Consider the following 27,998-nt stretch of genomic DNA (forward strand, 5'->3'; position numbering starts at 1 on the left):
TGTTTAATTAAAAGTGATTGTCAGGAAGATAAGAATACATACATTTGTGCTTTGTGAGCTTATATGAAGTGATGCAAATTAATTATATACACACTTACAATATATATCACATATATGTACAAATGACAATTTAATATCATAAAGTGAGTCAACATGTCCAGCCAATAGTTGTGAAACACTGACAGCAAGGCCTTAATCTAATCAACCACCTTGATTCTGGATATCACAATAGGTAAACATGTATAGTGAAATCAATGTTAAAAAGAAAATTAGGTCAGCCATTTTCCAAACTCACAAGTGCTCTGTTACAATGGATTTTCTTGTATTGTGATTGTATGGATCAATAGTAGCTTTTACTTCTCCAACTCAAAACTTTATTTTGACAGAAAAATTACCTGTCAAATCATCATACGCCTAAATCTAGCAGACTGGTTGAATATGAAAAAGAAGAAGAATTTATCCTGAAATATGCCATCTTGACCCGACACAGAGCACCTTCAGAAAACGGAGATGTTCAAAACTAAACTTCACAGTAGAATACTGCCACCTTGTGGAACAATCAATTAAATCCCTGTGATAAAGTGCCGTTACTCACTGTAAAAATAAAACAAAAACAAAAACTCCCTGAAGCAACATTGACAGCTACTTAGGTAATGATAATAACATGTAATATCTGGTCAAGAATCTCCGCTCATTCAGTGGTAGTAATGAAAGGAAGATGGATTCAAATGAGTAGACTGCGTGAAGTGGCTGAAAAAACAAATGCTTTACCACCAAACGAGTCTTTACCACCATCTCAAATTAAAGCAAGCTGGTTGCATTCTGAGTGAACTATGCTTTAATCAACATCAGCCTCAAGGCACAATAACCACACTTTTCGTGAAAGCTTTACCACTGAACCATATAATTACCCTTGTGGCACACGCACAAGCCAAAACATCTCATCTCCATTGTGAGAGCACAGCGTTGTTATGGAAACCGTCAGGATGCTACACATGGGCAGGGTGGTGACGACTTGATGCAGTTTCTATGGTATAAACTCGGTGTCAGGAGCCAGATCCCAAGATCTAATCTACCATCACAACCGGTTAAGAAAACAAAAGGACGACCGGTGGCTGTTAATGACTTTCTCTCCGCTACAATGGCAACACACCTGGCTCGACCTGGCCTGAAGGTCAGTCGGCGGCAGAGAAAGACTATGTTGCAAACTAAGTGATTGTACAGCTTATTGGACAGACACCCAAAATAAGCCTCTTAACGAAATCCCTGCTAAAATGACCAACTATGTTTTCAAAATCAACTTAACACCTCTCTAATATCGATCACCTTTAAAAATGTGTCTGCTTTGACAATCGAGATGGAGTCATTCACCGAGCGGCAGCACAGATCATAGTCATCACGTCCTGAGCCCCAGCTTGGCCTCCCTGACCACGTCCCCTAGTTCCAAGCCTGTCCTACTGTCCACAGAGCAGACTAGCTCACAGGGGCGTCAGCGGCTCGGGGTCCTCCTGCCGGGGCTGTCCGGGCGGCACTTCGTACTTGAAGACCACGCTGAACAGCTTGCCTCCCAGCCGGTCGGCCAGCCAGGAGTTCTTGATGACGGCCATCTTGAGGCTCTCACATGACAGCATGGCGTAGTAGTTGGTGTGGATGGCCCTGCCCATGCCCTCGATGATCACCAGGTCCGTCTTACGCTCCCGCACCACCATCGCCAACTCTTTGTCCAGGCGGCTGCACATGGGAGAGGCAGAGAAGTTTCAAGTTCAAGTTTCAAGTTTCTTTAATATTTGTCATACAGAAGTACAGAATACTTTTATACAAAATGCTTCTTACTGTTACGCTCCAGAGACTGTGCAAGACAAGATAAGTATGAAATAAAATAACATAGTAAAATTAGAAGTAAAAAAAATGAGGTCACAGTGTTCAGTTTAGACATATGTACAATGTTCGATGCAGAATAGACGTAGTTACCATACAATATACAATACTGTGCAGTGTACTAATATACAATACTATATAGTGCAAGGCAGAAATGGGACGAGGTGCAATTTAGGTACAATTCACAGTAGGTGTACGAGTTGTAGTGCAAATCCTTTATCAATAAATATAAAGTGTAAAGTGTGTTTGTGTGATCTAAAGTGTGGAGAGTGGGTGCTGCAGTGTGTTGTTTGTTTGAGTGAGTGTGTGCGTGTGGGTGTGTGTGCTGTGTGCATTTGATGGTTGTTGCATAGTGTTTATTGTTCGTTTAGCAGCCTGATGGCCTGGGGATAGAAGCTTCTTCTGAGTCTTTCTGTGCTCGCCTTAAGACTCCGGTATCGCTTGCCTGACCGCAGCAGTTAAAAGAGGCAGTTGTTCGGGTGGCTCGAGTCCTTAATAATTCTCTTAGCCTTCCCCTTGCACCGCTTGTTGTAAATGTTCTGGAGGGTGGGAAGCCCCCCTCCAATTGTGCGTTCGGCTGAACGTGTCACTCTTTGTAGTCTGCTACGGTCTTGTGCAGTGCTATTCCCAAACCAGGAGGTGATGTTGCCGGTCAGGATGCTCTCTATTGTACATGAGTAGAAGTTCCTAAGGATCTTCTGACTGACTTGGAACTTCCTTAGGCGCCTGAGGAAGTAGAGGCGTTGTCGTGCCTTCTTCACAACACTGTCAATGTGTGTGGTCCATGTCAAGTCCTCGGATATGTGGGCTCCGAGGTACTTGAAACTGTTCACTCTCTCAACCGGTGCCCCGTCAATGCTGAGGGGGCTGTAGTCCTTGACCCCCGACCTCCTGAAGTCCACAATCATCTTTTTTTGTTTTGCTGACGTTCAGGGAGAGGCAGTTCTCCTGACACCACTGCGACAGGTTCTCTACCTCTTCCAGGTAGGCCCTTTCGTCGTTGGCAGAGATCAGGCCCACCACTACTGTGTCATCAGCAAATTTGATGATGGTGTTGTTGTTCCGCTGTGCTACGCAGTCATGTGTGTACAGGGAGTAGAGGAGGGGGCTCAGAACACAGCCCTGGGGGGCCCCTATGTTGAGCGTGATGGATGAGGAGGTGCAGTTGCCGGCTCTTACCACCTGGGGTCTGCCCGTCAGGAAGTCCAAGACCCACTGGCAGAGGTCATAGTTCAAGCCCAGGTCCCTGAGCTTGGCTATGAGTTTGGAGGGGACTATGGTATTGAATGCTGAGCTGTAGTCGATGAACAGCATTCTCACATAGTTCCCCTGCCTCTTGTCCAGGTGTGATGCTGCTGTGTGCAGCACATGGGCTATGGCGTCCTCCGTGGACCTGTTGGGGCGATATGCAAATTGCAGAGGGTCCAGGTTGATGGGGAGGGAGGAACAGATGTAGCCCTTCACTAGCTTCTCAAAGCACTTCATGGCTATGGAGGTGAGGGCTACAGGGCGGTAGTCGTTGAGGCAAGCGAATATCAATCAAGAATATCAAAGCCCCGTTCAGAAACTCATGTTTATAAAAGGCTCATGAATAAGAAGGTGCACTTAAACATTATCAAACACAAGCGGGTGCTGGCGACCATTCTGACCTCAGATCCAGGCAGGGAGAGCTGGAGCCACTTTGGACTAATGTCAGCCTGTCCTCCTTCAGCCCAGCACTGCACAACAAACACTTGATTAGAATATTGTAGCATCACAAGAATCTAAATAAATCAACAGTCTATTTATTTATCTTTAATGTAAATGTAATGTGCTGTATTCTTGCAGCATACCTATAACAGAAATATAAGCAATAACAGTGCAAAAATAAATAAATCAACAGTCAATCAAATCAAAAGAAATCCACAATAGGGCCTACTCACTGAATCACAGGATCCATAGCGGCGATTTTCTCTGTCAGTATCAACAGTTCACCATTTGTGACGTCATTCAAAGCCGGAGCAGAGTTGCTGGCCAGCACAACCTAACAATATCACAATATCACATACACTGATAAGACTTGAGAGTCTAGTATTATATCGAAAATAGTATTCTTATGATAGTTGGCTTCTTACCTCTGTGCCCCGACAGAGAAGCTCTCTGACAAAGGGGAACACCCCAAGAATGATATCCATTCCACTATTATCTACGAAAAACAAGGCACACTTGTGAGGAGGACCCTGCAAAAGAAAGCCAGTATGAATTGTATTCAGCCACCATTGATGAGCAGTGTTTCAAAAACAAGTTGGTGAAAAACATTGTGCCCTGTGTAACACTGATGATTTGTTGCAGTGAAATGCAAAGATGTAGGGTCTGACCTTCAATCTCTCAATCCACTTGTCATACGCATCAACAAGCCATGGCCGCTCTGAGGAGGTACAGTAAAGAAGATTTATGGCATTAACATATTGACCTAAAGATTCTCTTCATTTATTCATTTGTTTATATAAAGAAAATAAGTAGGCTATAGCCTACCGATTGTTCATTCATTCATTATTTGATTTGATTTAGACTTGATATTACATTGAGGGGCAGCCCTCGCTTTCAATGTCGTAGAGTATTTACATTCACATAATCGTCATCTTTTAATTTGACAAAGTACAAAGAAGAGAAAAATAAATAAATAAATACAAATAAATAGCACTGTACTAAAAAAGTTTAATCGTTTAAAACACTCATACATATTGTGGTGACCTGCTTGGTCACCAGTGCTCTAAATCGACCCATGGACACTAGTGCTCTAAATCAACCCATGGACACTAGTGCACCTAATGACCTAATGTCCATGTGCCCTGCAGGGCGTTCCACGATTCAGGAGCGCAGACGCCAAAGGCAGATCTACCAAGTTCAGTATAAACTCCAGGCACAAGTGTGAGCATGTCATTGGTTTGTTACCATAGGGTCCAGAGGTCAATTCCAATAATGAAGTAATGTCATTTGGACAGTCTTCAATGCCATACTAGCTTACTGGGGATAGGGAGTAAATATTCATCCAAAGTTAAAGTTAATCTTTACCGTGACACCTCCAATCTCTAGACCCTGAATAGAAAACCACCTCTTACACCTTTTTCATGTGTAATTTGCGGCAAAAAGCACTGTCTTGTATTCGGGCCAATACAAGAAAACACTTCAGTTAACAAAATCCAACTTCACATTTGACTAAAAATGACTTCCAACAGTACAGGGCAGCAGGTATACTGGAAATGCAGACAAAGACAAGAGTTATACCTTCCAGCTGCTGCTTCGCCTCCTCAAACCCAAACTCAGGATTGGATTCCAGAACACTACGAGACGTTGAGAGAGAAAGTGCACATGAGTGAATAACAAACATGTGACGTAGCATCCGATACAACCCCAGGCCCCAGGAAAGTGTGGCTCCCGCGGTGGGGGTCCGAGCCTCTGGGGTGGTTTAGGGCAGGGCTCTAGACTAACTAACAGCTGACCCCAGGCCCCAGGAATGGAGTGGCTCCCACCGTGGGGGTCTGAGCCTCTGGGGTGGTTTAGGGCAGGGCTCTAGACTAACTAACAGCTGACCCCAGGCCCCAGGAATGGAGTGGCTCCCACCGTGGGGGTCCGAGCCTCTGGGGTGGTTTAGGGCAGGGCTCTAGACTAACTAACAGCTGCACAGTATTCATTAATTGCACGTTATTCTTCTTTCTTTTTCTGCCATGAGCAGCGGTTGACCTTATACAGTAGGTGAAACTTCAGAGGGGAGTTCCTCTTTCAGCGTTGAACTGGAAGACCCTTTCATTTAGTTCCCCCTGGGTTTCTCTCTTTTTTTCATTCCCCCCCCCCCCCCCCCCCCCAAATGTTTAATGGAGTTTTATAGTGACACAAATTAAATCGGGCTTTGTATAGGGAATTAGTGTTGCCAGATTAGATTGAGAAACCATCTAATCTCCTTCATACACTGAGCTTAATTATTCCTGCACAACCTGGCAACCCAGTGTGAATGTAGGCCTACGACTCCTCAGTGACTGTCGGCCTGCGATGTGTTGAAAATGGGTGAGGACAAGGCTCCCAGAATGAAATAAATATTCCTGCTCAGTTCTCTCCACCTGGTGTGAAATAACTCCTCCTTTAACACTAAAGCCACGTTAGCAAACATCACGTGTTGTTGGCTATAAGATCTCTCTCTCTTTAGTTAGTTATGACATGTTCGCTACAAGTCATGGTGAAAATGATATTATTGCACATTTATGTATTATGAAAATTGTTGTGAGCTATGAACTTAAAGGGGAGATGAAGCATAGCGATATAAACATAGCATCTTTTCAACCTCTCCCTGAGGCTGGAGAGGGTGCCCCAGCTCTGGAAGACCTCCTGCATTGTCCCGGTGCCCAAGAAGGGACGACCCAGCACCCTCAACGACTACAGGCCAGTCGCTCTGACGTCACACGTCATGAAGACGTTTGAGAGACTGGTCCTGCAACACCTCAAGCCCCTGGTGTGTGACTCCCTCGACCCCCTGCAGTTTGCATACCAAGCAAACATTGGGGTGGAGGACGCCATCATCTACATGCTCCACAGAGCGTACACGCACCTGGAGAAGCCGCGCAGCTCAGTGCGGATTATGTTCTTTGATTTCTCCAGCGCCTTCAACACCATCCAGCCATCACTGCTAGCGGAGAAGCTCTCTGTGATGCAGCTGGAGCACGGCTTGGTGGCCTGGATCAAGGACTACCTCACTGAGAGACTGCAGTACGTCAGACTAAAGGACAGTCAGTCTGACATACTGGTGAGCAACACCGGCGCCCCCCAAGGAACTGTGCTGTCACCCTTCCTCTTCACCCTCTATACTTCCTCTTCACCCTCTATACCTCAGACTTCTGCCGCAACTCAAGCGGGTGCCACCTGCAGAAGTTCTCAGACGACTCCTCCATCGTAAGCTACATCATCGACGATGCTGAGGAGGAGTACAGAGCCCTGGTGGAGAGCTTTGTGGGGTGGAGCGACAGCAACCACCTCCAACTCAACACCAGTAAGATCAAGGAGCTGGTGGTGGACTTCCGGAGGGGCAAGAAGAGGCCCCCCTCGATTCCCATCACCATCCGAGGGGAGGAGGTGGTGGACTCATAAGTTCCTTGGGGTACACCTGAACAATAAACTGGACTGGTCAGATAACACAGAGGCCCTCTACAGGAAGGGACAGAGCAGGCTGTTCTTCCTGAGGAGACTTCAACGTGTGCAATAGACTGCTGCAGTCATTTTACCAGTCTGTAGTGGCCAGCGTCCTCTTCTATGCTGTGGCATGCTGGGGAGGCTACATCAACTCAAGGGACACCAACAAGCTCAACAAGCTGGTGAGGAAGGCTAGCTCCGTGGTGAGAGTCGAGCTACCTAGACTAGAGGTGATGGCAGAGAGGGGGATGAGAAGGAAGCTGGCTGCCATCGTGGAGAACCCCTACCACCCCCTCTACGACGAGCTAGTCAAGATGAGAAGCTCGTTCAGCCACAGACTCATACTTGCCCCGACACTCAACTAACCGCCTCGGACAGTCCTTCATACCAGCGGCCATCAGGCTCCACAACAGTGGGCAGCAACTAGCGGCCTCCAGGCTCCACAACAGGGGGCAGCGACTGCTGCCAGACATTGACCTAGGACTAATAGGAATGTCTCGTAGATAATACAACTACAAGTGTAATTATATAATATATTTTTTTTCTGTGGGTAACGTTACATTTGGTTGACAATTTGCTGGCTGACTTTCACGACACTCCATATTTACGTAGCTATCTAACCAGCACTGTAAACCGGGACCCAGCCCAAACCATCACCGTGATGTCACCATCCAGCTAAATCTAAAATGGCGGCGCCCATGGCAAAAACGGGGAAATTACATTTGAGTTTTCAGACAAATAAGCAGGAGTTCACATTTGATTATAGGACCATGTCTTACCCAAGGTACACAACAAACAAACTAGGCTCATATTGTTTAACGCTTCATCTCCCCTTTAATTATTAAAAGCCCCAGAAGGTTTACACAGCCTCAGTTTGGCAGGTGAAGCGGCTCTGTGTTCTGGGTCTCGCATTCCGTCGCTACAGGTTTCGTTAGAGCTGCCTACAAGTGACTGCTATCTATACAGCGGTTACGTGTGTAGTATGACATTTGAATAGGAGTCCCGCCGCTCAGGGCCATGGGCATTAAATAAAAAGATCACCAGGACGATCATTTTTGCCTTTTTGCAATTTAAAAAGTTAGCATTTTGTACTTTAAGTTGTACATACTTTAGTTTGTATATTGTATAGTGTTTGGTCTTTATTATTTAACTTTTTTTTTACTGTAAGACGCACAATCTCAGGGGGCTCATACAGAACCAAGCATTCCACTGTAATGTACAGTAGCTTATATGAGCCAGAATTAATCAAAGGATTGAGACGAGAAGAGGGAATGACTCAGCAAGTCGGGATGAGATAGGAGTAGAACCTGTCAGACCCGTCCGCTCTCCCTCCATCATCCGTACACTTCTGTGCCTCTGCCGCATCATTCTCTTCTCTCTCCCTTTATTTATTAATTTATTTGGAAATACTCTGCTTTATTTTGCTACTTGAGGCAATCGTCTTCACAATGAATGAGTTGTTTCAGGTCTGATCCACACGTTCCCTTTCCTCTGCTTGTTTTTTTTAGACTACATAAAGTTACTAGTAGTTTACTCCAGTCAGGGAGGGATGGTACGTTATTGAAGGCTGTAGTGTAGTGAGACATGTCTGGGTGCCTAACTATAACAGAAATATAAGCAACACCCTGCAATATGTCCCGTGTCCCAGGAGGTTCCCCGTAAGAAAGTGAGTAATAGTTTAATTTCAGTGTTATTTTGCTCCTTAGAAGTCGTGGTGAAGAAGAGCGCCATATTTAAAAGGAGACTGTGGTTATTATACTCTCGCCCAGAGATATGTGTTTTTGCCTCGGTCATGTCTCGTCCATATTACGTTAGTTCGTCATTGGCTTTACAATAAACTGACTGAAACCAGAAACAGAGAGCGCTGTTCGCCTACCGAGAGGCAAACCGAGGAGCTGGCCAGGCACACTTGACCGACTCGCTACTGGAGATACAGGTAAGCCTGTTATCATTATACTCAGTCTGACAAGCCAAGCTAACGTATACCTACTTAAACCAAATAACATCACAGGACAACTGGGTTCTGGTTGTGACCGTTAATATATATGTACAGGATCGGTTGGACCTGTGACAGTATAGACAGAATTCTGGACTAAATCATATCCAACGACAAAAGTCTTCGCAGATGGGGATTTAATTGGGGGTTGTTGAAATGTAAATGTTCCGAAGGCACTTCCATAAATAAAACACCCTAACATCCACTTACTCAGAAACAGCTTTGGCACCCCAGTCAAACACATTCCCAGCCAGTACTCCCCTTGCCAGGGCAAACTGCCTATCCTCCCAGCTCAGCTGCTCCAGGGACTCCACGGCCTTCAAGTAACACTTAAGAGCCATGTCATTTTCCCTCTGTTTGATCTGCGATCGGAACAGAGGTACAGCGATGAGATACAACTTCCATTTCACATGGCACGGCATGCTCATCTACCAGATTTAAGCAATGCATAAAATTATATTTTTTTTACAAGATGACAACAGCAAGAAAAGTCAAACCAACACATTAGATTATGGAGACATCACAGAGACGTCCGCTAAAAAGATGGACACGTTAGTTCCACCCCGACACAAGAAGAGCGGAAGTAGTTACACAGGGATGGATGCACTATGGTCGTACTACACAGAGCAGTGAAAAAAAGACAGGGGACGAGGAGATTGATAGATTTCACTCAGACCTTCGAGTAGGGATCAGGAAAGTTGAACTCGTTTAAACAGTGTTCCCTCGTGTCTAACAGACTTCTGACAGTGAGGGATCCGTAAGCACTAGGTGAGAAGAGAAGCTCTACATTAGCAAGAAGGAAACACACAACAGGGCTTAGAGAACAGGAAAAAAAACACTGGCTACCAATATGATCCTAGCCTAGCAGTTCAGTATCCCTACACCTACAGTGGAGTATATCTAGGTGGAATTGTGATTTGATACTGTGCTTTGATGTGTGATTTGCAAATGAATAAAGCCTAATGGCATGCGTAAGGCCTTCAGCGATTCAAAAGTGGTTACAGTTCGGTATTCAAGTCAACCATTCCTTTAAACTGAGGCATTGACATTAACCCTTTCACTACCACACTACAAAGGGTTTACGCTTTCACTACCAAACTACAGAAGGTTAACAGTCTGTAGTGTGGTAGTGAAAGGGTTAACCATATGTAGTGTGGTAGTGTGAAAGGCTTAACCGTCTGTAGTGTGGTAGTGAAAGGGTTAACCTTCTGTAGTGTGGTAGTGAAAGGGTTAACCCTTTGTAGTGTGCTAGTGAAAGGGATAAGAAAGTCAACATCACTACTGAAGTATGCAAGTGGTTACTGTGGCTGGCTATCAGGATGTGCGTCTAATGCAAGGCGGTCAAGAAACAGGAGTTCAGTTCTTCTAGTCTACAAGCTTTCAAAAGCAACTGGATGAAGTTCTATGGGTCTAAGAGGTGATGCGTGGCGTGCGGAGCCAGAGGCGGCCCTTACAACGGCTGCTGGCGGAGCGTCTGCAGCTTGTGCCTGTACTTCTGCCGGAACTTCTCCGCCCGCTCAGCGGCCTCCAAGGTGTCTGGCTGGCTGGCCACGGCTCTCTTCACCACCTGCTCAGAGAGACACACAAGGCCCAGTCGTCAGTCGCTGGAGAAGCATGCAGACACAAGGCGCAGTCGTCAGACACAAGGCCCAGTCGTCAGACACAAGGCGCAGTCGTCAGACACAAGGCGCAGTAGTCAGCCGCTGGGGCGGCTTTTCCTTTTTTATATTTACAATAAATAAATAAATATTCCTGGTAAATGTGGTTTTAAAGCGGAACACCGTCCAAATTAAGAATTCCAATAATGTTATTTCCAAAGCCGAGAGAAGTCCAATCAATATTAGTGAACATGAGCTCCTCTCTCCCAAAGCCAGAAACCAGAGAAGTAAGACTCAAAAGTTGTCTTCAGCTGATGTCATCAGGCATAAAGTCTGGAGCTGCTCCATTGACGATGAATGGGACACTGATTTTGTGGACCCACATAATCCTAGCTTGAGTTTTTAAACCCAAATGAGCTTTATTCTATAGTAGTGTTCTCAGTAACCCAGATACATTCCCCTGGCTGCTCTCAGTGCCATAGTTCCCAATGCATCGTCTATGGAGCAGCTTCAGCCTCTATACCCGGTGACATCACAAGCTTGAGTGACCTCAAACTGAAACTCTCTGGCGATGAGTCGTTCACATTCACTAATATTTTTGCACCGTCTTAAGACCATAGGATTCGCATGTATCAATTGAGCACATCAAAATGAAAAACCATACAAGTCTGTTTTAAGTTTTCAGAGGAACAACGTTTTTAAACGTTATTATTATCTAACGATGGTAAGTTAGTTAGAGTGTTGTGTTCAGTCGAGGCTGAGTACATACTTCACATTCCAAGTGATTTAGATTAACTTCACAACTGCACATGAGATTTGATTTGTCCCTGTACAGAATGTTTTTATAGATGCATGAATGCCTAGTGAGTGAATGTACAGAATATGTTTTAAATAGTTTTATATTAGTTTTAATGACCTTCTATTTTTCTGTTTCTTTTCTGGCTTTAACATCTAGCCCAGGGACTACAACTGAAAACTAGCAACCCTGCTAACGTTGGCATATTTACGGTTTTTCTTTTTTATTAATTTATAAATGTATAACTTGATTGATATGCACCGTCACTGATAAAAATATATATATATATTATGCTTCTTCAGGGGCAAGGGTTAAATTCTTAAATTGGGAGTAGTTTAAGGTATTATTGGAGAGTGACAAGTCACCCCTCGTACCCCATCTAGAGCCTCCTCGAAACAGTAGAGCCAGTATTGGCGGGCCAGCGCGTCCTCCGTGAGGTCCACTGTGTCCGGGATGTAGGAGGAGGCGTCCTGCAGCAGAGGCAAGTTGACCAGCTTCCTCTCCAGACGGTCCATCTCCAGCATGTCAAACTGGAGGCCGAGAGGAGAGAGAGGACACGCCCCTTACTCACGCTGACCAACTGGAGGCCAAGAGGAGAGAGAGGACACGCCCCTTACTCACGCTGACCCACGCTATAGAGAAGTCACCTTTAATAACTCAACATGCACCAGAGCCTCCTCAGCCGATTCTCACACGTCACATCGTTTCTGCTCACACACAGGTTAGTAAACATAGCGGGGGACACAAGGCCAAACTGCACACTGTTATTGAGGTCTTCACACGCACATTCCAGACCAAGTCATATTTATTTAGGACATCATAAATATTCACGTTATTAGTTTTACACAAAAATAAAACACTTCATTTAACAAGACATAAAAAACACCAGGCTTTGCTATGAAATCAAGCTGTGACTATACTGTATTACCTAGGCCTGACACCTGCTTTTAGCCATGAACACACAACAAACGCACAAGTGAATGTCTAAAGCATAACTGAATGCTTAAAAGGGGCACTACACCAAAAAGAAATGCTGATTTATTTCGCACATAATCTCACACACAAAAACAATTTTACACACATTCATTTACTTCGACATTTATTGAGAGAACGTTTGTTTGAATATGGCCACCAGTGATGTCATCAGGGACATTGAATCCTTGCGTTGTGTTAATTACAGCTCCATGAAATGATAAGGTATAATTTCATGGAGCTGTAATTAACACAACGCAAGGATTCAGACTCCCTGGTGGCCATAATAAAACTCATTTACACTCAATAACTGTCAAACTAAATCAATGCGTGAGAGATTGTGTGCGTCGTTGTTTTTTGTGAAGTGCCCCTTTCAGTCAAGTGTCTAAACAGCTACAGAAGCAAAGCGAAGTGAGGAGACATCTTGTCATCACACCAAGACACACAAGGCACACGGCGTGGAAGTACTTACAGGGAACTGAAGGAAAAGGTTAGGTAAACAGAGGTATGTGTAGAGAGGAGATGAAAACAAAGATTGTCAGATTGAAAAGATTAAAGGTCTTCATATGAGGCATTAAAAACAGAACGTTGGTGGCATTTGCACTGAAAATATATATATATATATTGAAAAGAACAAACACAATTCTCAGAAATATGATGGAGAAGGATGGGGAGGAAAGGACAACGGCACAATAAAAATCACTGAGACTCTACCATAATGACAACATGCCGTGAGGCGCTGGGAGCGCCCTCTGGTGGTTCAGGACCTGACCTTTAAAAAAATAAAAGTGTTCTCGCCAACACACTGTACATTGTTCCTGTCTTTTACAACGGTTGTGGTGGTCAGTGTCTACAGCCAAGTGACATTAGAAATAACAGAACTCATGTTTCACACTGTGAGCCACTCAATGCCATTCATTTTGGAACGGTATGTAAACCAACTCCCATACACTTGAGATTTGCTTGAGTTAGGTAATCTATTGATTGATTGAAAAGTTTATTAACAGATTGCAGAATGGGTACAGTACAGTACAGCTCAATACATACAATTGTTAAGGGGATGCAGACCAGAGAAAGACTTTCGTCTGGTTTACATCAGGGTCCCCCATTTTCAATTCATCATAACATATATGACATACACAACATACAGATAGACAGTACTGCTACATCTATACATTTATGACATACCAGATTTGCAAATACAGTACTGTTTGTGATACAAAAAGTGTCCAGAAAAAGAGTGTATATACATTTGACGTAGAAACTGTACATTGGAGGAGGTTGGGTAGGTGGGGTGGGGTTGGGTGGGTGGGTGGCTGTACATTGGAGGTGGGGGGGGGGGGGGGGGGGGGGTTGGGTAGGGGGGACACTGTACACTGTACATTGGAATACTGACAAAGCCATACTTGGTCATTTACTGTACAACTGGGTTAGGACATTTGTAGGGGCCAGTTTCGGGGCCAGTCTCCCGTAGGTGTTTTTTTAGAGTGTTTTTGAAGGTGGGTAGTGATTCACATTCCTTTACAGCTTTGGGTAGGGCGTTCCACATTGATGTGGCATAATTGCGAAATGTGTTTAGTCCCTTGTTTGAGCCGAATCTGGGTTTAACATGATTTGTGGAGCTCCCTCTGGTGTAGTGATCGTGGTATTCACTGACCTTTGGGAAGTATTTTGACATGTACATGGGTACCTTGGTCGTGTAGTGTATCTTGTAGACCAGGCCCATTGCAAGTTGCTGTACTCTGTCGTCTACTCTAAGCCATCCTAGGTTGTCAAAGTGGTCAGGGGTGAGGTGGGTTCTAGGAGTAAGGTCAAGCAGTAGTCTGACCAGTTTGTTTTGAGATGTTTGTAATTTTGTTTTTAGCGCCTTTGAGGTGCTTTGGTACCATGAGGTGCAAGCATAGTCGTAGTACCCTTGAATGAGTGCTCCTGTCAGAGTCTTCATGGTATTCTTGTTTACCAGAGAGGAGATCCGGTACAAGAATCGAGTTCGTTGATTGACTTTTTTTATTACATTGGATGCCATTTTGTCACAGGAGAGATTAGCCTCTAGGATGGAACCCAGGTAGGTAATTTCATCTTTCCTTGTGACAATATTGTCACCCACTGTAACTGAGAAGCCGTCGGTCTTGCTGAGTTTGTTATTTGAACCGAAGAGAATGGACTCTGTTTTGCCCATGTGTAATGATAGTTTGTTATCAGCGAGCCATATGCAGATTCTACCTAGTTCCGAGCTGAGGGTTTTTTCAACCTGTAACTTGTTCTTGTCAGAGACCAGCAGGGCTGAGTCGTCCGCAAACAGGAACAAGTTGATCAGTGTTCATTATTGTCCAAATTGCTTTATTGTGGCACCCGTGTGTCTGTGTGTGTGAGTGACAGAGCGAGAGAGAGAGGATGAGAGGGAGAAAAGACCTTTCACCTTAGATGCACACAGATGACATTGAAACAGTGATGCAGAGATGGCCATAAGTAAGTAACTCACTCTCTTCAGGCTACTGTATGTAGCTAATGCTAACGCCAATACTCACAACTCTAAGATAAATGTTGCTGTCGTTTTTACGCTTGTGATACCCAAAATGTTCTTTCCAAATCAATTGATTGCAACTTTAACATTTGAGGTTATAAAAATAAAGAAATTAAAAGTGAATAGTCAAAAAGGCTTTAAACGTATTATATGCTCTGGAAAATGGTCAGTATGGAATAATGTAAAACATGGCTGCTGTGTTTACTTCTGAATGCTGCTGTATTCCCTGTGGACTCACCGTTCCACTGCGTGCACGTTGCAAAGGGTTGAGATCAGGAGAAACACTCATCAGGCCAGAACTGCCCGCATAGTTTTCACCCCAGCTGTACTGGTTGGGATCTATGAGAGTACAAGATACATTTATGACACAAGATATTACAACAGAGCAATTATTAAAGTTGCGACCAACAGCTCTATAGGTCGCTCTGTGGATTGATTGCGTTATGGCCACATCCGGTTCTAGTAACATGATGGGTATATGATTTGCTGTGCAGTTAGGGTGATGTGAAATTTCCCATGACTAATAAACTCATGACAACACTGATATTACCGGTGACACCGGGAATTTTGAAATGTATTTATTGATAGGATTGATTTTACAAAATGACACTCAATATCTACTCTCAGTGAAAGTGAAACGTAAGCTACTCTGCTGCACAGAGACCTATAAAATAGCTGTCTGGCACACGTTCACTAAATGGGTTTTATTTTGCATTTTTTTTATTTATTTTTTTACTTTGACCAGTCAGCTGGTTCTTTTAGCGTTTATCGCTTTTTCTGGTCAAGCATGACCGACAGAAACAGGTTGAATGGGGTATAGATCGGGGGAAAGACACTGAGAAAATACGGCGAGTCCGGGAGTCGAACTCGTGTACCCCAGATCCGTGACGCGCACGGTTGTCCCCGACGCCGAAATAGCGTCCGAGGTACGCGGTGAGCTACTGGAGCTCCCCTGCAAATTATTTTTTTAAAGAACATTTTACATTTAAAAAGGATACACCGGTGGGAGTGCTGGGCAGGTAATGTACTCAGTGGATGCCTGAGCCGAGTAACACCAATATCACAGACTGAGACTACCGCGGCAAGCCTAGTGTCAGTCTTGGTAAGGCAGGCTTTTGATGGCGGGAGTGCTGAAAAGAGACTCTCGCTGGTGATCCAGGAGGCTCACGTGACTCTTGACCAAGAGAGAGTGACGGTGGTTATTATACTCTCCCCCAGAGATACGTGTTTTTGCCTCGGTCATGTCTCGTCCATATTACGTTAGTTCGTCATTGTCTTTACAATAAACTGACGGAAACCAGAAACAGAGAGCGCTGTTCGCCTACTGAGAGGCAAACCGAGGAGCTGGGGTGGGGGGTAACTGTACATTGGAGGTGGTTGGGTGGGTGGGGTTGGGGGGTGGGTAGGCGGGGGGCGCGGTAACTGTACATTGGATTATCGACAAAACCTTACTTGGTCCAAGAAGGGTCTTGTGTATTACTGGGTTAGGATATTTACTGTACATTGGAGGGGGTTGTGTTAGGATATTTACAGGGGCCAGTTTCGAATTGCAGTCTCCGTAGGTGCTCCTTGAGAGTGGTTTTAAAAGTAGGTAGTGATTCACATGGTTGGACTGGTTGGACCCCTGACAGTTGGTTGGCCCACAATTATTTGCAGTTATTGCCAATTCCTTTTTTTTTCTTTATATATAAATAATCAATGCCATTTTTTCTTTTTTATATATATTTGTAGGTCTATTGGTTTTAGTAATATTCTGGTTATTCAATTCATTTTCAGTTTTGGTAAATCAAATCATAGGACATTTTAGTCTAGTTTTTGTCACATCCATTTTCTCTCTTTTTCTTTTCTTTTAAAATCAGAATATCTGATTTTCAAAAAAGTTTCACTTCACTTTTCTTTTTTCTTTCGTTACTGATTCATAACACATTAAAACACAACAAATAAAAGAGCCCGACAGCGCAGACACACCAGCCATGCACGCAGGCACTCGCGGGTTCCGCACGAGAACAGCGTGCGTGGCCGGGCACACAGAGTCCGACTTCAGAGCGGGCGAAAGTGCATGGAGGAAGGCACATTTACATTGGAACAGCTGTAAATACCTAGTCTATTGCAAAGTCAGTCCCTGTTTAAAGATTTTTTTAAGATTTCGGGTTCCAGTGTTCTATTGTCCATTTTGCATGTATAACCAGTTATTATATAATTAATTCGAATGTTAGAAAGAATTCATGACTGTACTCCTGAAAAAGTATAGTAATATGGTTTATTTGTATTGGGAAAGATACAGACACATTAGCTGGTTGAACAACATCTATATGTGTGGTAATAATGCAGATATTGAGTGTATTTCTGTAAAAATGCGAGTGGCGCAGCTACGTCCGTTAACATGGTCCGCCTGCCTGCCTTCGCGCGTGGCTGGTGTGTCTGCACTGTGAGGGTCTCAAATAAGCTGCACTACAGCCAACAATTGCTTATTGTACAGTAGTCGAGGTTGCCTTGGCAACTCAACAATGCTTATTTTAACAATAAGTAGAAAATTACTAATGACTACACAACAGAATGGGCTGAAGCCACTAAATGAAGAAGGAACACTGTGCTCAAGCGAAGAGGGAATGATGCAACATGCTTCTTTTTCTTACTGTCTTCTTCTGCTCCTTTGAGAAACGCTCCAATGGCTCCCAGATATCCTTCATGCCTTAGGAACAAGGCCTGAACTTCACCCTAGAGCAAACAAAACAGTTTTTACAGTTTACTCCACATTAATGCAATCATTTGAACTAGAGTTGTTCCGATACCAGTATCGGAAATGCCGCAGATACTGCCTAAAATGCTGGTATCGGTATTGGCGAGTACCCTCTAATGTTGCGCTCCGATACCATATGACGTAATTTATCAACAACACTGCGGACGTTGGGCTCTGTAGATATACCCTACTCGCTGAGTGAGCATTATAAAACAAACGTGTGCTTAATCGACCGTGAATTAAAGTGTCAATTGCCATTTGTCATTTTAACAGCAGAGCAGATACTTTCTTAAAATGACATCGTCCCGGCAGAGCGCTGTTGACGGGGAGCTCTGATGTTATTAGCATTAGCTGAACAGCTAACCGAAAGCTAGCATTAACTAACGTTAAAGGTTCAGCCATAACGTTACCTTGGCTAAAGTTGGGGCTATTCATAATCCAGCAATAATGGCTGCAGACCTGCAAGCAAAGTACAGCAAGTTGGCAAAGGAGTATTCCAAGTTAAATCACAATGTCACCAGTAACGTTAGTCTTTCCATATACCGGTAGCTCATGCTAGCTAACCTAGCTCACGGTAACGTCGTCATTGCACAATTGCACGTCGCGTACACAATTAATGACATGTTGCGGACAGCCATATCGGCGACAATGTTTAGCTTTTAGTGCCAAATGATAAGAGTCTGAGGCGGAGTCTCAAAAGAGAATGTTGAATATTTATTGTGCAAAAATCACAACAGAGCCTCTGCTACTAAACGGAGCCTTCTTGTGGAAGCAAGTGCAGCAACGAATAATGTCCGTGTGGAACTAATGTGCCAACAACCTTTCCGTGGGTGAACTCATTGAGATAGTTTTCAATTACTGATACTAATACTAATCTATACAATCACCTGTTGTTGAATAAATACCATTACTTTATAGTTATTACTAAAAAACAGTATATATAAAACAGTAGCTGTATTAAATTTTTATTTTTTATAATTTATATAATATTTTTTTTATTTTTTTAATGTATGCACTGGTATCGGATAAGTATCGGTATCGGCCGATACCCAAAGCTTAGGTATCGGAATCGGATGGGAAAGGAAAAAATGGTATCGGAACATCTCTAATTTGAACACACAAATTTCACTGGCAGTCTTGTGCAATAACAAAGCAAAGACAAAACATTTTTGGAATTTGTTCATAGATTTTGAATCTGTAGAGATATAATCACAATAATTAAGTGAATGGATTTTTCACACCCATTTTGTCACCCATAGAGGAACCCTTGCCTTGGTGAAGAAGTTGATGCTGTAGGTGATAGTATGCATGGTGACGGGGTGCCCTCTGATGAAAAAGCCTCCGAAGTACACTCTGGTTAGGTTGTGGAGCTTGGCGTACAGGCAGGCCAGCTGCCCTATATCATTACTGATCATGTGAAGCAAACTCTTGGCCATGTCTTCTTTAGAGGACTCTACAATCCAATGGAAATGCATATTAACACTTCAGAGGCAAGAATGAAACAACAGGGCATTATATATGACACAGATAATTAAATCATTCTAGATGGAATCCATCAGTGTGATGCCAGATTATGAAAAATAGGACCTAGGTTGAAAATAACCAGAATTACCCTTTAAGTACTATTTAACACAGATCACAGACTATAGCTCACTTTATGGTCTAATAGCAGCAGAGGAAGTGGCCTGTCTCGTGGTACTTTGTTCTAACGAGCCAGTCGGGGCCGTGAACATCTGCCATCTCTCTACATTTCTCAACAGTAACAATTACAGAAGCCAAGAAGGTCCAAGGCCACTCAGCGTCTGGGTGAGAGGTCACCAGTTATTAGATCCCAAAAGTGGGAATTACACAAGTAGATACTGTAGGATGCAGAAGGTCCTTCAGCTCTCTCATCATACTATCCTGGACAGATATGCTACAGGGAAGCCAGATCATACTGTAGGATGCAGAAGGTCATTCAGCTCTCTGAAAGATATGCTACAGGGAAACAAAATCATCACCTTTATCAGCGGTGGCAGACTTTCCAAAGCTGCTGGCAATAAGGTCCCCAGTCAAGCCCAAGTAGCCGTAGGATCCGCCATAGATGTCCTTGACCAGCATATCGACACTGGTGTGCTGCCCTCTAGAGGCCAGCTGTAGTAACTCATCAAACCTCTTTTGAGGGGGACAACAGGGTCAACAGGCTTTAGGAAAATAATATTGCACTTTGTTCTGACATTTTTAGTTAAAACGGGCACGTCAACATTATGAGAAATGTGCTTACCCTCTTCTCCAGAGCTAGGCAAGAAGATAGATACCGGTTTCCTCTCTGTGCCTTCAGTGGAAAGCTATCCGGCTGCAAGCTAGCCTAGCTTAGCACAAATGAATGGAAGCGGATACTGACCACTAGCCTAGCTTAAAACTCCGGGAGAGGTGTTTTTGGCCAACGGCTAGGCTAGTGGTCCGTATCTGCTTCTATTAATTTTTGCTGAGCTAGGCTAGTTTGCAGCCAGATAGCTTTCTACTGACTGTGCAGAGAGGAAATTGGCATCCATCTTCTTGTCTGGACTCTGGGGAAACAGTAAGTGCATTTTTCCATAATATTGGCATACCCCTTTAACTACCACACTACAGAAGGTTAACCCTTTACTTGTCGCAGTGAAAGGGTTAACCATTTGGTAGTGCAGCAGTGAAAGTGTTAACAACTGAAATGGACTGGAAAAATGCATCTGGTGTATAGCACTGAAGAATGCCGGAAATTATGTCCCAAAATAAATATTAACATAGTACTAAGCAACCAATCTTTCATGGCCGGCTTCCAAGACAAATAAGACAGAAAGTACATGAAGGGTGAAAGTAGATACCTTGGTTTTGGTGAGCAAGGCCCCAAGGCCCCAGAATGTCCCCCCACCTATTGAGCTTCCTCCAATACGCTCAAATTTGTCCTCCGATTCAACCTGTTTAACAGAGAAAACAGGATGTTGGTTTGTAAATCAATGACTGAAGAAAGTCTAGAAGAACATGGCTTATCCAAAACTTTAGCATCTGGAAAGACCGACGTGGTGAATTACACTTGCAAAAAGATTGTGTACATGCGTTTTAAATTGCGATTTTGACTTTCTTGGAATTGGAATTTCTTATTCATGGGATTGTGAGTATTTCAATTGTAACATAGGGTGTTTTGGAATACACAGGAGTGCTGGTTTCACAGTTTGTGAAACATGTTTGGCCAGGGGCCAAAGCAAGTTCTACATACCCAGGATATCTTTGCAGTAGCTGGCTTCACTAACTCTAACAACTGCAGCCTCATTTAACCGGTATCACGATGGTGGTTATCAACTTGGTTAGTCAGTCAACCCTGGCTTTCCAAATTGAGCCATCACATAAAAGGCATGGTTCAGCAACAGATGACCAATCCTAAACACTGACCAAAGAAATGCTGAATTAGGCTAAATAAATATGAATGAACTTAAACAGAGAATCCAAGTGAAAAGTATTGGTCACAAAAGGACTGCTGGAAAAAAATATTAATGCACACAATATGATCTCTGCCTAATCATTACAGGGGAACAATGGGATTTTTTTTAATTAATATTATTTAGTAGGTACTACAACATGTTAGAAAAAAGCCTGCACTGTACTTATGCCTGTACATTCACAGAGGAAGCACTTCAAAAGCTTGTGAGGAGATCGTTATCACCGGAATCTCACCAGACAGGAAATCAATGCAGCACAGAATGAAAGCTAAATGAAAACATAAAATACTGATTCAATAACAGGCCATGTACCATATTCTAGAACAGGAAACACTTACAAGCTAGGACAGGTATAACTTCCATTTCTGCGTTCGGTTATTTTCCTGTAGCCATTGATTTTGTGAGCTTACTCTCAGGCTACATCAGATGAACGGTGCAGGCAGAGGGCTACATGTTTGGAGTACACAGGCTACATCAGATGAACTGTGCAGGCAGAGGGCTACATGTTTGGAGTACACAGGCTACATCAGATGAACGGTGCAGGCAGAGGGCTACATGGTGGGAGGACACAGGCTACATCAAACAAGTGGCACAGACAGAGGGCTGTATGGTTGCAGTATGCAGGCTACATCAGACAAGCGGTGCTCTCGTCAATTTGACCAATTTGCTTTTTGTTTACAAGTCAGATTCAGACATCATGATGACCAGTGTTGTGTAGGGTTGAGTGAGAGTAGCAATGGTGATATTGGTCGCACAAGCTGCTGCACTGATGCCCTAACCTCCCTTGTGTGGTAAACTCACTCAAATCAATGGAAAATTAACTCAGAAATGTAAAATATACCTGCCCTATAGGTTAGAAGCTTTTCATCTCACAGAAAATGGTGCTCTGCCTATTATTAATATGTACTTTAAGTTTGAATTTTGCTGTCATTTCACGCTCCACGCATTTCCTTGTTGAGCTGCCTGGCGAGATCACTTGATGACGTTCTCCCCAAAAGGTTTTGAAGCGTGTTCTCAATGAATGCACAGGCATGAGTACAGTGTGGGCTTTTTTACCCTAACATGTTGTATTACCCCCTAAACAATATACATTTTTATTACCTTTTTTTTTTTTTTTTTTAATGGCCATTGATCCCCTTTAAGGCACGATTTCCTAAAATGTTATGTATATATTATAGGCAATAGCAATTAGATTATGGCAAAGCAGGCAATCTTTTGCATTATTCTTTTAAATGTAATCTCCAGCAATAAGAGCTATTGGGCACAATGGTCATGAACAAATAAAAGGGTCAAAGGCTTTCATTATCAGGGTAATCCAGCAGGTTTTCAGTATATTTTGTGCTGCCAAGAGAGCCTCTTGTTATCAGTGAACCTGCTGCAAAGGTTAGTGCCATGTCATCTTCTAGTAATGATATTCCATTCCATTTCCAAGAGTTGATTGATCAACTCTATGTTTCGATCTCTTAGCAAGAACACACAATTCAATGTATGTCATAAATGTCGCTATGAATTGAAAATGGGGGACCCTGATGTAAACAAGACAAACGTCTTTCTCTGGTCTGCATCCCCTTAACAATTGTGTGTATTGAGCCGTACTGTACTGTACCCATTCTGCAATCTGTTAAATAAAGTTTTCATTCATTCATTCATTCACACAAACTGCTCCGGAGCAGGTTAGGCACGCAGCATAAACCACCAGGGCGATCTACCCCGGTAACCACCGAGGGTTAAACCTGAAGTTAACCTCGCTAACCCCATAATCTAGAGTTGCAGTATACCATCCAGGTATCTCAAACATACCAACATGTCCCTGGTCACGACAGTCAGTTCAGATCAAGGATACGGACATACTAGTGTAACGCCGGAGAAATCGCCCAGCAGTCAGCAGTAATTACCTTGACAATAGACACGCCTGAGCCGATGTTTACGAGGAGGTAAGGGAAGATGTCTGGATGGGTGTTCTGGAAGCGGAACTCAGAGTCTGCATGCTTAGCGTACACGAAGGCCTCGTGGGGGATGTTCCTCAGGACGAAGTTACAGCCCTTGATGAGGCAGGTCATCTCGTCTTCTTTGTCCACTCTGGAAATAATGCAACATACACAAGGTCCATCAGCTCTCCAACCGCGCTCAGCCAACATGCTCAACAGGGTGTACCTGTAGCATTGGCAATTTTCATACAGTGGAGGGAGACCAGGCTAGATGTCACACGTTTTACTCATGGGTGTCACTTCTCAGCATGCTTGCGTTTTGAAATCCAGTTTCTATAGTGATAAATAAGACTTATTAAATAAACGATTACTTATTTAATAAATTATTGAAAACTAAAATAATGACCAGTTCGACACACCTCGACAACTTGCCCCTGCATGGCGAGGCATGTTGTCACACAGGATGGGGCATGTTGTCACAATACTATAAACTCTGCCGTTTATAGAAATAAAATGAATAATTCTCGCTTTTTAAGCGTTCCATTATGTAAAGCATCCATATGAAATCAGAAAAGGTTTCTTGATGTTAGTCTTTTCAGGCTGTAGCCTCTGAACCCCAAACAGAAATCCAATGTCCATCACAAATGCCCAAACCCTGGCCTCATAGCTGGAAGTACATGTTTAAATAAATTATCAGAATATACAGTAGCTTACTCTTCTCTGTGTGTCAATCAGTGTCTATTTTCTTTGGTTCTTTTATAGACAAAGAATAAATGCTACAATTGCCATGTTTTACTTTTGGGCATCAAAAATACACAAACTGTCCTCATCTGAGAGTGTTATAATTATGTTCCCCAAGACCAAGTTCTAACCAACTAACCTCTTATCAAGAGGGCAAACATTTGTATCGGACTTTGCTCTAAACCTTTTTGTTCCAGAGTTATTGCCCCTGAGACAACTAGCTCCACTAGATGGAACAAATGGAATATCGTTCTTATTTATCCCCTACAACACAACAAAAGCCATTTAATTTAGTAAAGCAGGTGGCATCTAAGGCAGTCTTTCTTTGGCCCCACATAAAACATGGTTTAGACCAGGGGTCAGCAACCTTTTTGACATGGAGTGCCTGTTTGAAATATAGTTGTAACTAGTGTGCCTCAACAATATTCCATGCATCGTAATTTCTTTTCTCATAATCAGGTCTTTTTAATGATAATTTTTACATTATTACATCATTATTGTTATTGTTATTATTAACAATATTATTATGGTGGTTGTATCAACCCTAAATCTGAGTTGGGGGGGGGGGGGAATGCAATGCAGACAAACAGCTGCATACAGTGCGACCATTTCACTCACATTTGCCCATTCATTTTTGGACACATCACACACCATCGGTGTGTGTACTGTACGTGTGCTGTCATAGCTCCACCTACAGGCCTAATGGAGAACACCAGGAGAACACCAGGATGTGAATGGAGGGTGAATGTGAGGTATATCGTGTAAATAAGTTTTGATTGATCGCAAGACTACACTGTAAAAAAAAAATTATTAGTTACCAGAACTTACAAATATTGAGTTCAGTTACTGTGCATTAAGGTTTTCAGTTTTCAATCCATAATAAGTTAACAGAAAAATAAGTACACAACCACATTATTTCAACCTAATAAAACTATGTTTATTGTCATTGTTTTAAGAACACAAGTTGACTTGGTAATACTCAAATTTTGAGTAAAAAAATGGCTTTTAACATGTGCAATGTTCAATGAAATAGAAAAATAAATAATACAATTTGTTGATTAATCCCACTGGTCACAATGGTGACCGTAATAATGTTTTTGTTATAAGGCTCTGCAAATGTTACTGAATGATGTAGCAATGTATTTCCAGCTAAATTGAAATAATAAACAAATAAAGGGTCTCAATTAAATATGTGGAAGTAAAAAGAACCTGTGGGAGGATTTCAACAAGATAAATGCGACAACAGTGCGAAATAGTTCACTATAATATTTCAAAGCAAAATAAAAAATTAAATTAAATATTTTTTTTTATTTTTTTTTTTTATTTTTAGTGCTGCCCCCTGTGCCTATGCAAATGCCCCCGCACGCGTGCCTAGGGTTGCCTACCCCTGGTTTAGACACTCACTTCAGGCCAAGTTTCTTCTCAATGAGGTCTTTGAACTTGTGTGCCCCTCCGCCTGTGGCTTTGATGACTTTGGTGTCGGTGTTCACCAGATGATCTTTGATGAAGTCCAGGCACGTTTCAATGTAGGTATTTTCAAACTTGATGAAGTGCAGGCGAGCAGTGATCTCTTCCTGAACAGAGATCTCGTACAGCTTGCCACTCGCTGCCTCCTTGGCGAGGGAGACATAAACGAAATTACAGAAACGCAAGACATTAAAACAGACACACAAGTTACAGTAATCCAAATCCATCAGCGTTTCACCAGCTCAAACCCTGGATCCCCAACTACAGAAGACCACACAAAAAATGGCGATTGATTGAAGTGTCACTCACATACCTTTGCAGCATGATCGAAAGATCGTACTTTTGCCACTTTGTGTTGAACGGAGGAGTAGTAGGCGAGCTTCGTCAAGGATCCTCCTGTCATAAACAACAGCATGCATTGTACCGTGAGAAGCTGTGTAACGTTAGCACAGCCAGCAGCAAACTAAAGCCAGCCACACACATTCAGAGCTAACATATTACAGTACAATAACCTGCTAGCGGCGTTGCAGTCATAAAGTTGATCATGTTGAATCCACTTATATGTAACGTTAGCTAACGTTAAGCTTACTACACCCACTTGTGTTACACAATCGTTTGGCTAGTAGTCACACACACTCTCACACCATTGCTAGTTAATGGGTTAGTTAGTTAGCTAGCTGGCGTTAGCTTTGCCTAATTTATTTATTGTTTTGTCAAACTATCACCAAGCTGCTGCAGCAGAGCCTATTATATGCTCAGACAGCCATGGGTTGCTACTGGCTGGCATTATTATGTTCACAGTTCAAGCAGTCAACATTGAAGAAGAAGCGTAAATTGAAGTATCTAAAAGGTTAGGTAACTTTACCTATGTCTATTGCGAACCTCTTTGCGTTTTCCAAATTTCGAAATATTTCGTCTGGTGGAAGAGTTATGCTTTTGTCCATACTGTGGCTGCTCCTGTCAACCCGCTCACATTCCGCCATGGTCGAGTCTGAGAGGACCTGACGTCGGTCTCTGCACGCAGTGTGCGTCCAGTGTGGCCACTGGCGTCCAATCACCATCCACGTACTGTCTCCCGAATTAGTGGGCGTAGGCTCGTAAACATTGTAACACCATCGTCTGTCTACAACTAATTTGATACTGTAACTTGTGATGCAAGTTGTGTCCACAAATATTGTATTACAAAGAAGAACAAACGGTTAATCATTGAGACAGGGGCAACTTAAAGGGAAACACCACCCAATTTAAGAATTCTTACATGTTATTCCTATGGTCTAAGACAGAGGTTCATAAACCTTTTCATGTCAAGGAGGACCATACGATTTTCACCAGAGACCCTCATCTGAGAAGATATTTATTGTTAGATATCGGTGGGATCAGAATATTTGTATAGTTTCATTGTGTTAACTTCCAATGAAGAAATTAGGGGCATTTAACTATTCCCCATTTTGCTGGGGACTCCCTGTGACCACCTCAAGGACCCCTGGGGGTCCCCAGACTCCACTTTGAGAACCAATCTAAGACAGTCCAAAAGCAATAGTATAAAGACGTGAATACAGGCAAGAAATGTAGCTCTGAATATAAAAAATATATATGAGAAAAACTAAATAATAATATACAGTGTAAACAATATAATTGACTTTGAATATGAGAACGTAAACAGTGTAATCAAAGGTGCAGATGAGGGTATGTATGCCCTATCAGTTATATTATATGTTACAATAAATATGGGCAATAAATTATTTGAATCTGAATATATACTATCAGTAAAGTATTACACAGCTGCAGTATACACCAGGTACCCTAACTGGCATGATATACGTCAATGTTATACATTGTAGTCAGTGCAGGTTTGGTGGTAAGAGTCAGACACACTTTAGTGCGTTAATATAAGGGATAGGTGTATAACAGCTTTTAAAGTGAAAATTATACATCTTGGCCAAAATTAGACGACCCCCAGTATAGTGCAGATGACCCAGTGTGATCTAACATCTACCATCCAAAAACAAGAATGCTAAAACATGTGATGTAATCAGGTAAATAAAGTCTGAAACTTCTCCGTAGATAATGAATTGGGATAGATGGTAAAGGCAGGCCAGGAATGTGCACACATAGGGCCCAAAGGGTACTTGAGTACCTGCCCTTTTCCCCTCAGAGTAAAAAAGTACCCTTTTTTGGCTGGTGTTAATTGTACTTTATTTCTTATTTTCTATTGAAATGTTATCAAATATGTGCTTACTATATCTATATCTGTACATATCCCTTACCTATTCGTACTAGTTACACTGCTGGCCAGTATGACTACAACCATACTGTCTTTATACCTGTATCACTGTACATATTGGTATTACAACTCTGTACATATATCTGTATATATATATCTTGTGTACCAGTTTAATCACCTGTGTTAAAGTTAGAGGTTCTATGTAGGATTGCAAGTAACTGTCTAACTGTACACAACTGTTTCCACTGACTGTACATAACTGTTTCCACTAGAGGGCTCTATAGGCGGAGCCGCTAATGCTACCACCAGGTGGAGAGTATTTAAGGAGATGTCTCCTCCCCCTCTATCTCTTTCCCACCTGCCTCTCACGGAGAGGAGAACTCATGTACTGCTGCCTTGCCATGTAAATAATAAACCACGCCGATTAAAGGCTGAAGGTAGAAACCATGCCTCATGACCACATTATTGTCGCCCCATAGCCAGACTCTGTCAACAACCTGTACACTGTATATTGCTGTT

General features: G+C 42.9%; 1 protein-coding gene across 2 annotated transcripts; it reads right to left on the reverse strand.

Annotated features, from left to right (window-relative positions):
• Positions 1–26,238, reverse strand: pank4 (pantothenate kinase 4 (inactive); the record flags this gene model as incomplete). 2 transcript variants are annotated; one of them, XM_084317398.1, is made up of 19 exons in its annotated part: positions 1–1,731; positions 3,528–3,596; positions 3,801–3,901; positions 3,993–4,097; positions 4,236–4,285; positions 5,146–5,201; positions 9,245–9,396; positions 9,711–9,798; positions 10,489–10,601; positions 11,803–11,958; positions 15,163–15,263; positions 17,561–17,642; positions 18,936–19,117; positions 19,665–19,818; positions 20,508–20,600; positions 23,015–23,198; positions 25,193–25,401; positions 25,569–25,651; positions 26,121–26,238. In XM_084317398.1, the coding sequence occupies 19 exons, from the start codon at positions 26,236–26,238 to the stop codon at positions 1,479–1,481; spliced, it is 2,349 nt and encodes a 782-aa protein (XP_084173524.1). In that variant the 3' UTR covers positions 1–1,478. The 2 variants fall into 2 exon arrangements, 1 of the variants encoding a protein (XP_084173524.1); XR_014619842.1 differs by lacking the exon at positions 1–1,731 and having other exon boundaries at positions 3,993–4,063.
• Between the last annotated feature and the right edge of the window lie 1,760 nt (positions 26,239–27,998).

Source organism: Notolepis coatsorum (assembly GCF_963971535.1).
Source record: "Notolepis coatsorum genome assembly, chromosome: 6".
Lineage (NCBI taxonomy): Eukaryota > Metazoa > Chordata > Actinopteri > Aulopiformes > Paralepididae > Notolepis > Notolepis coatsorum.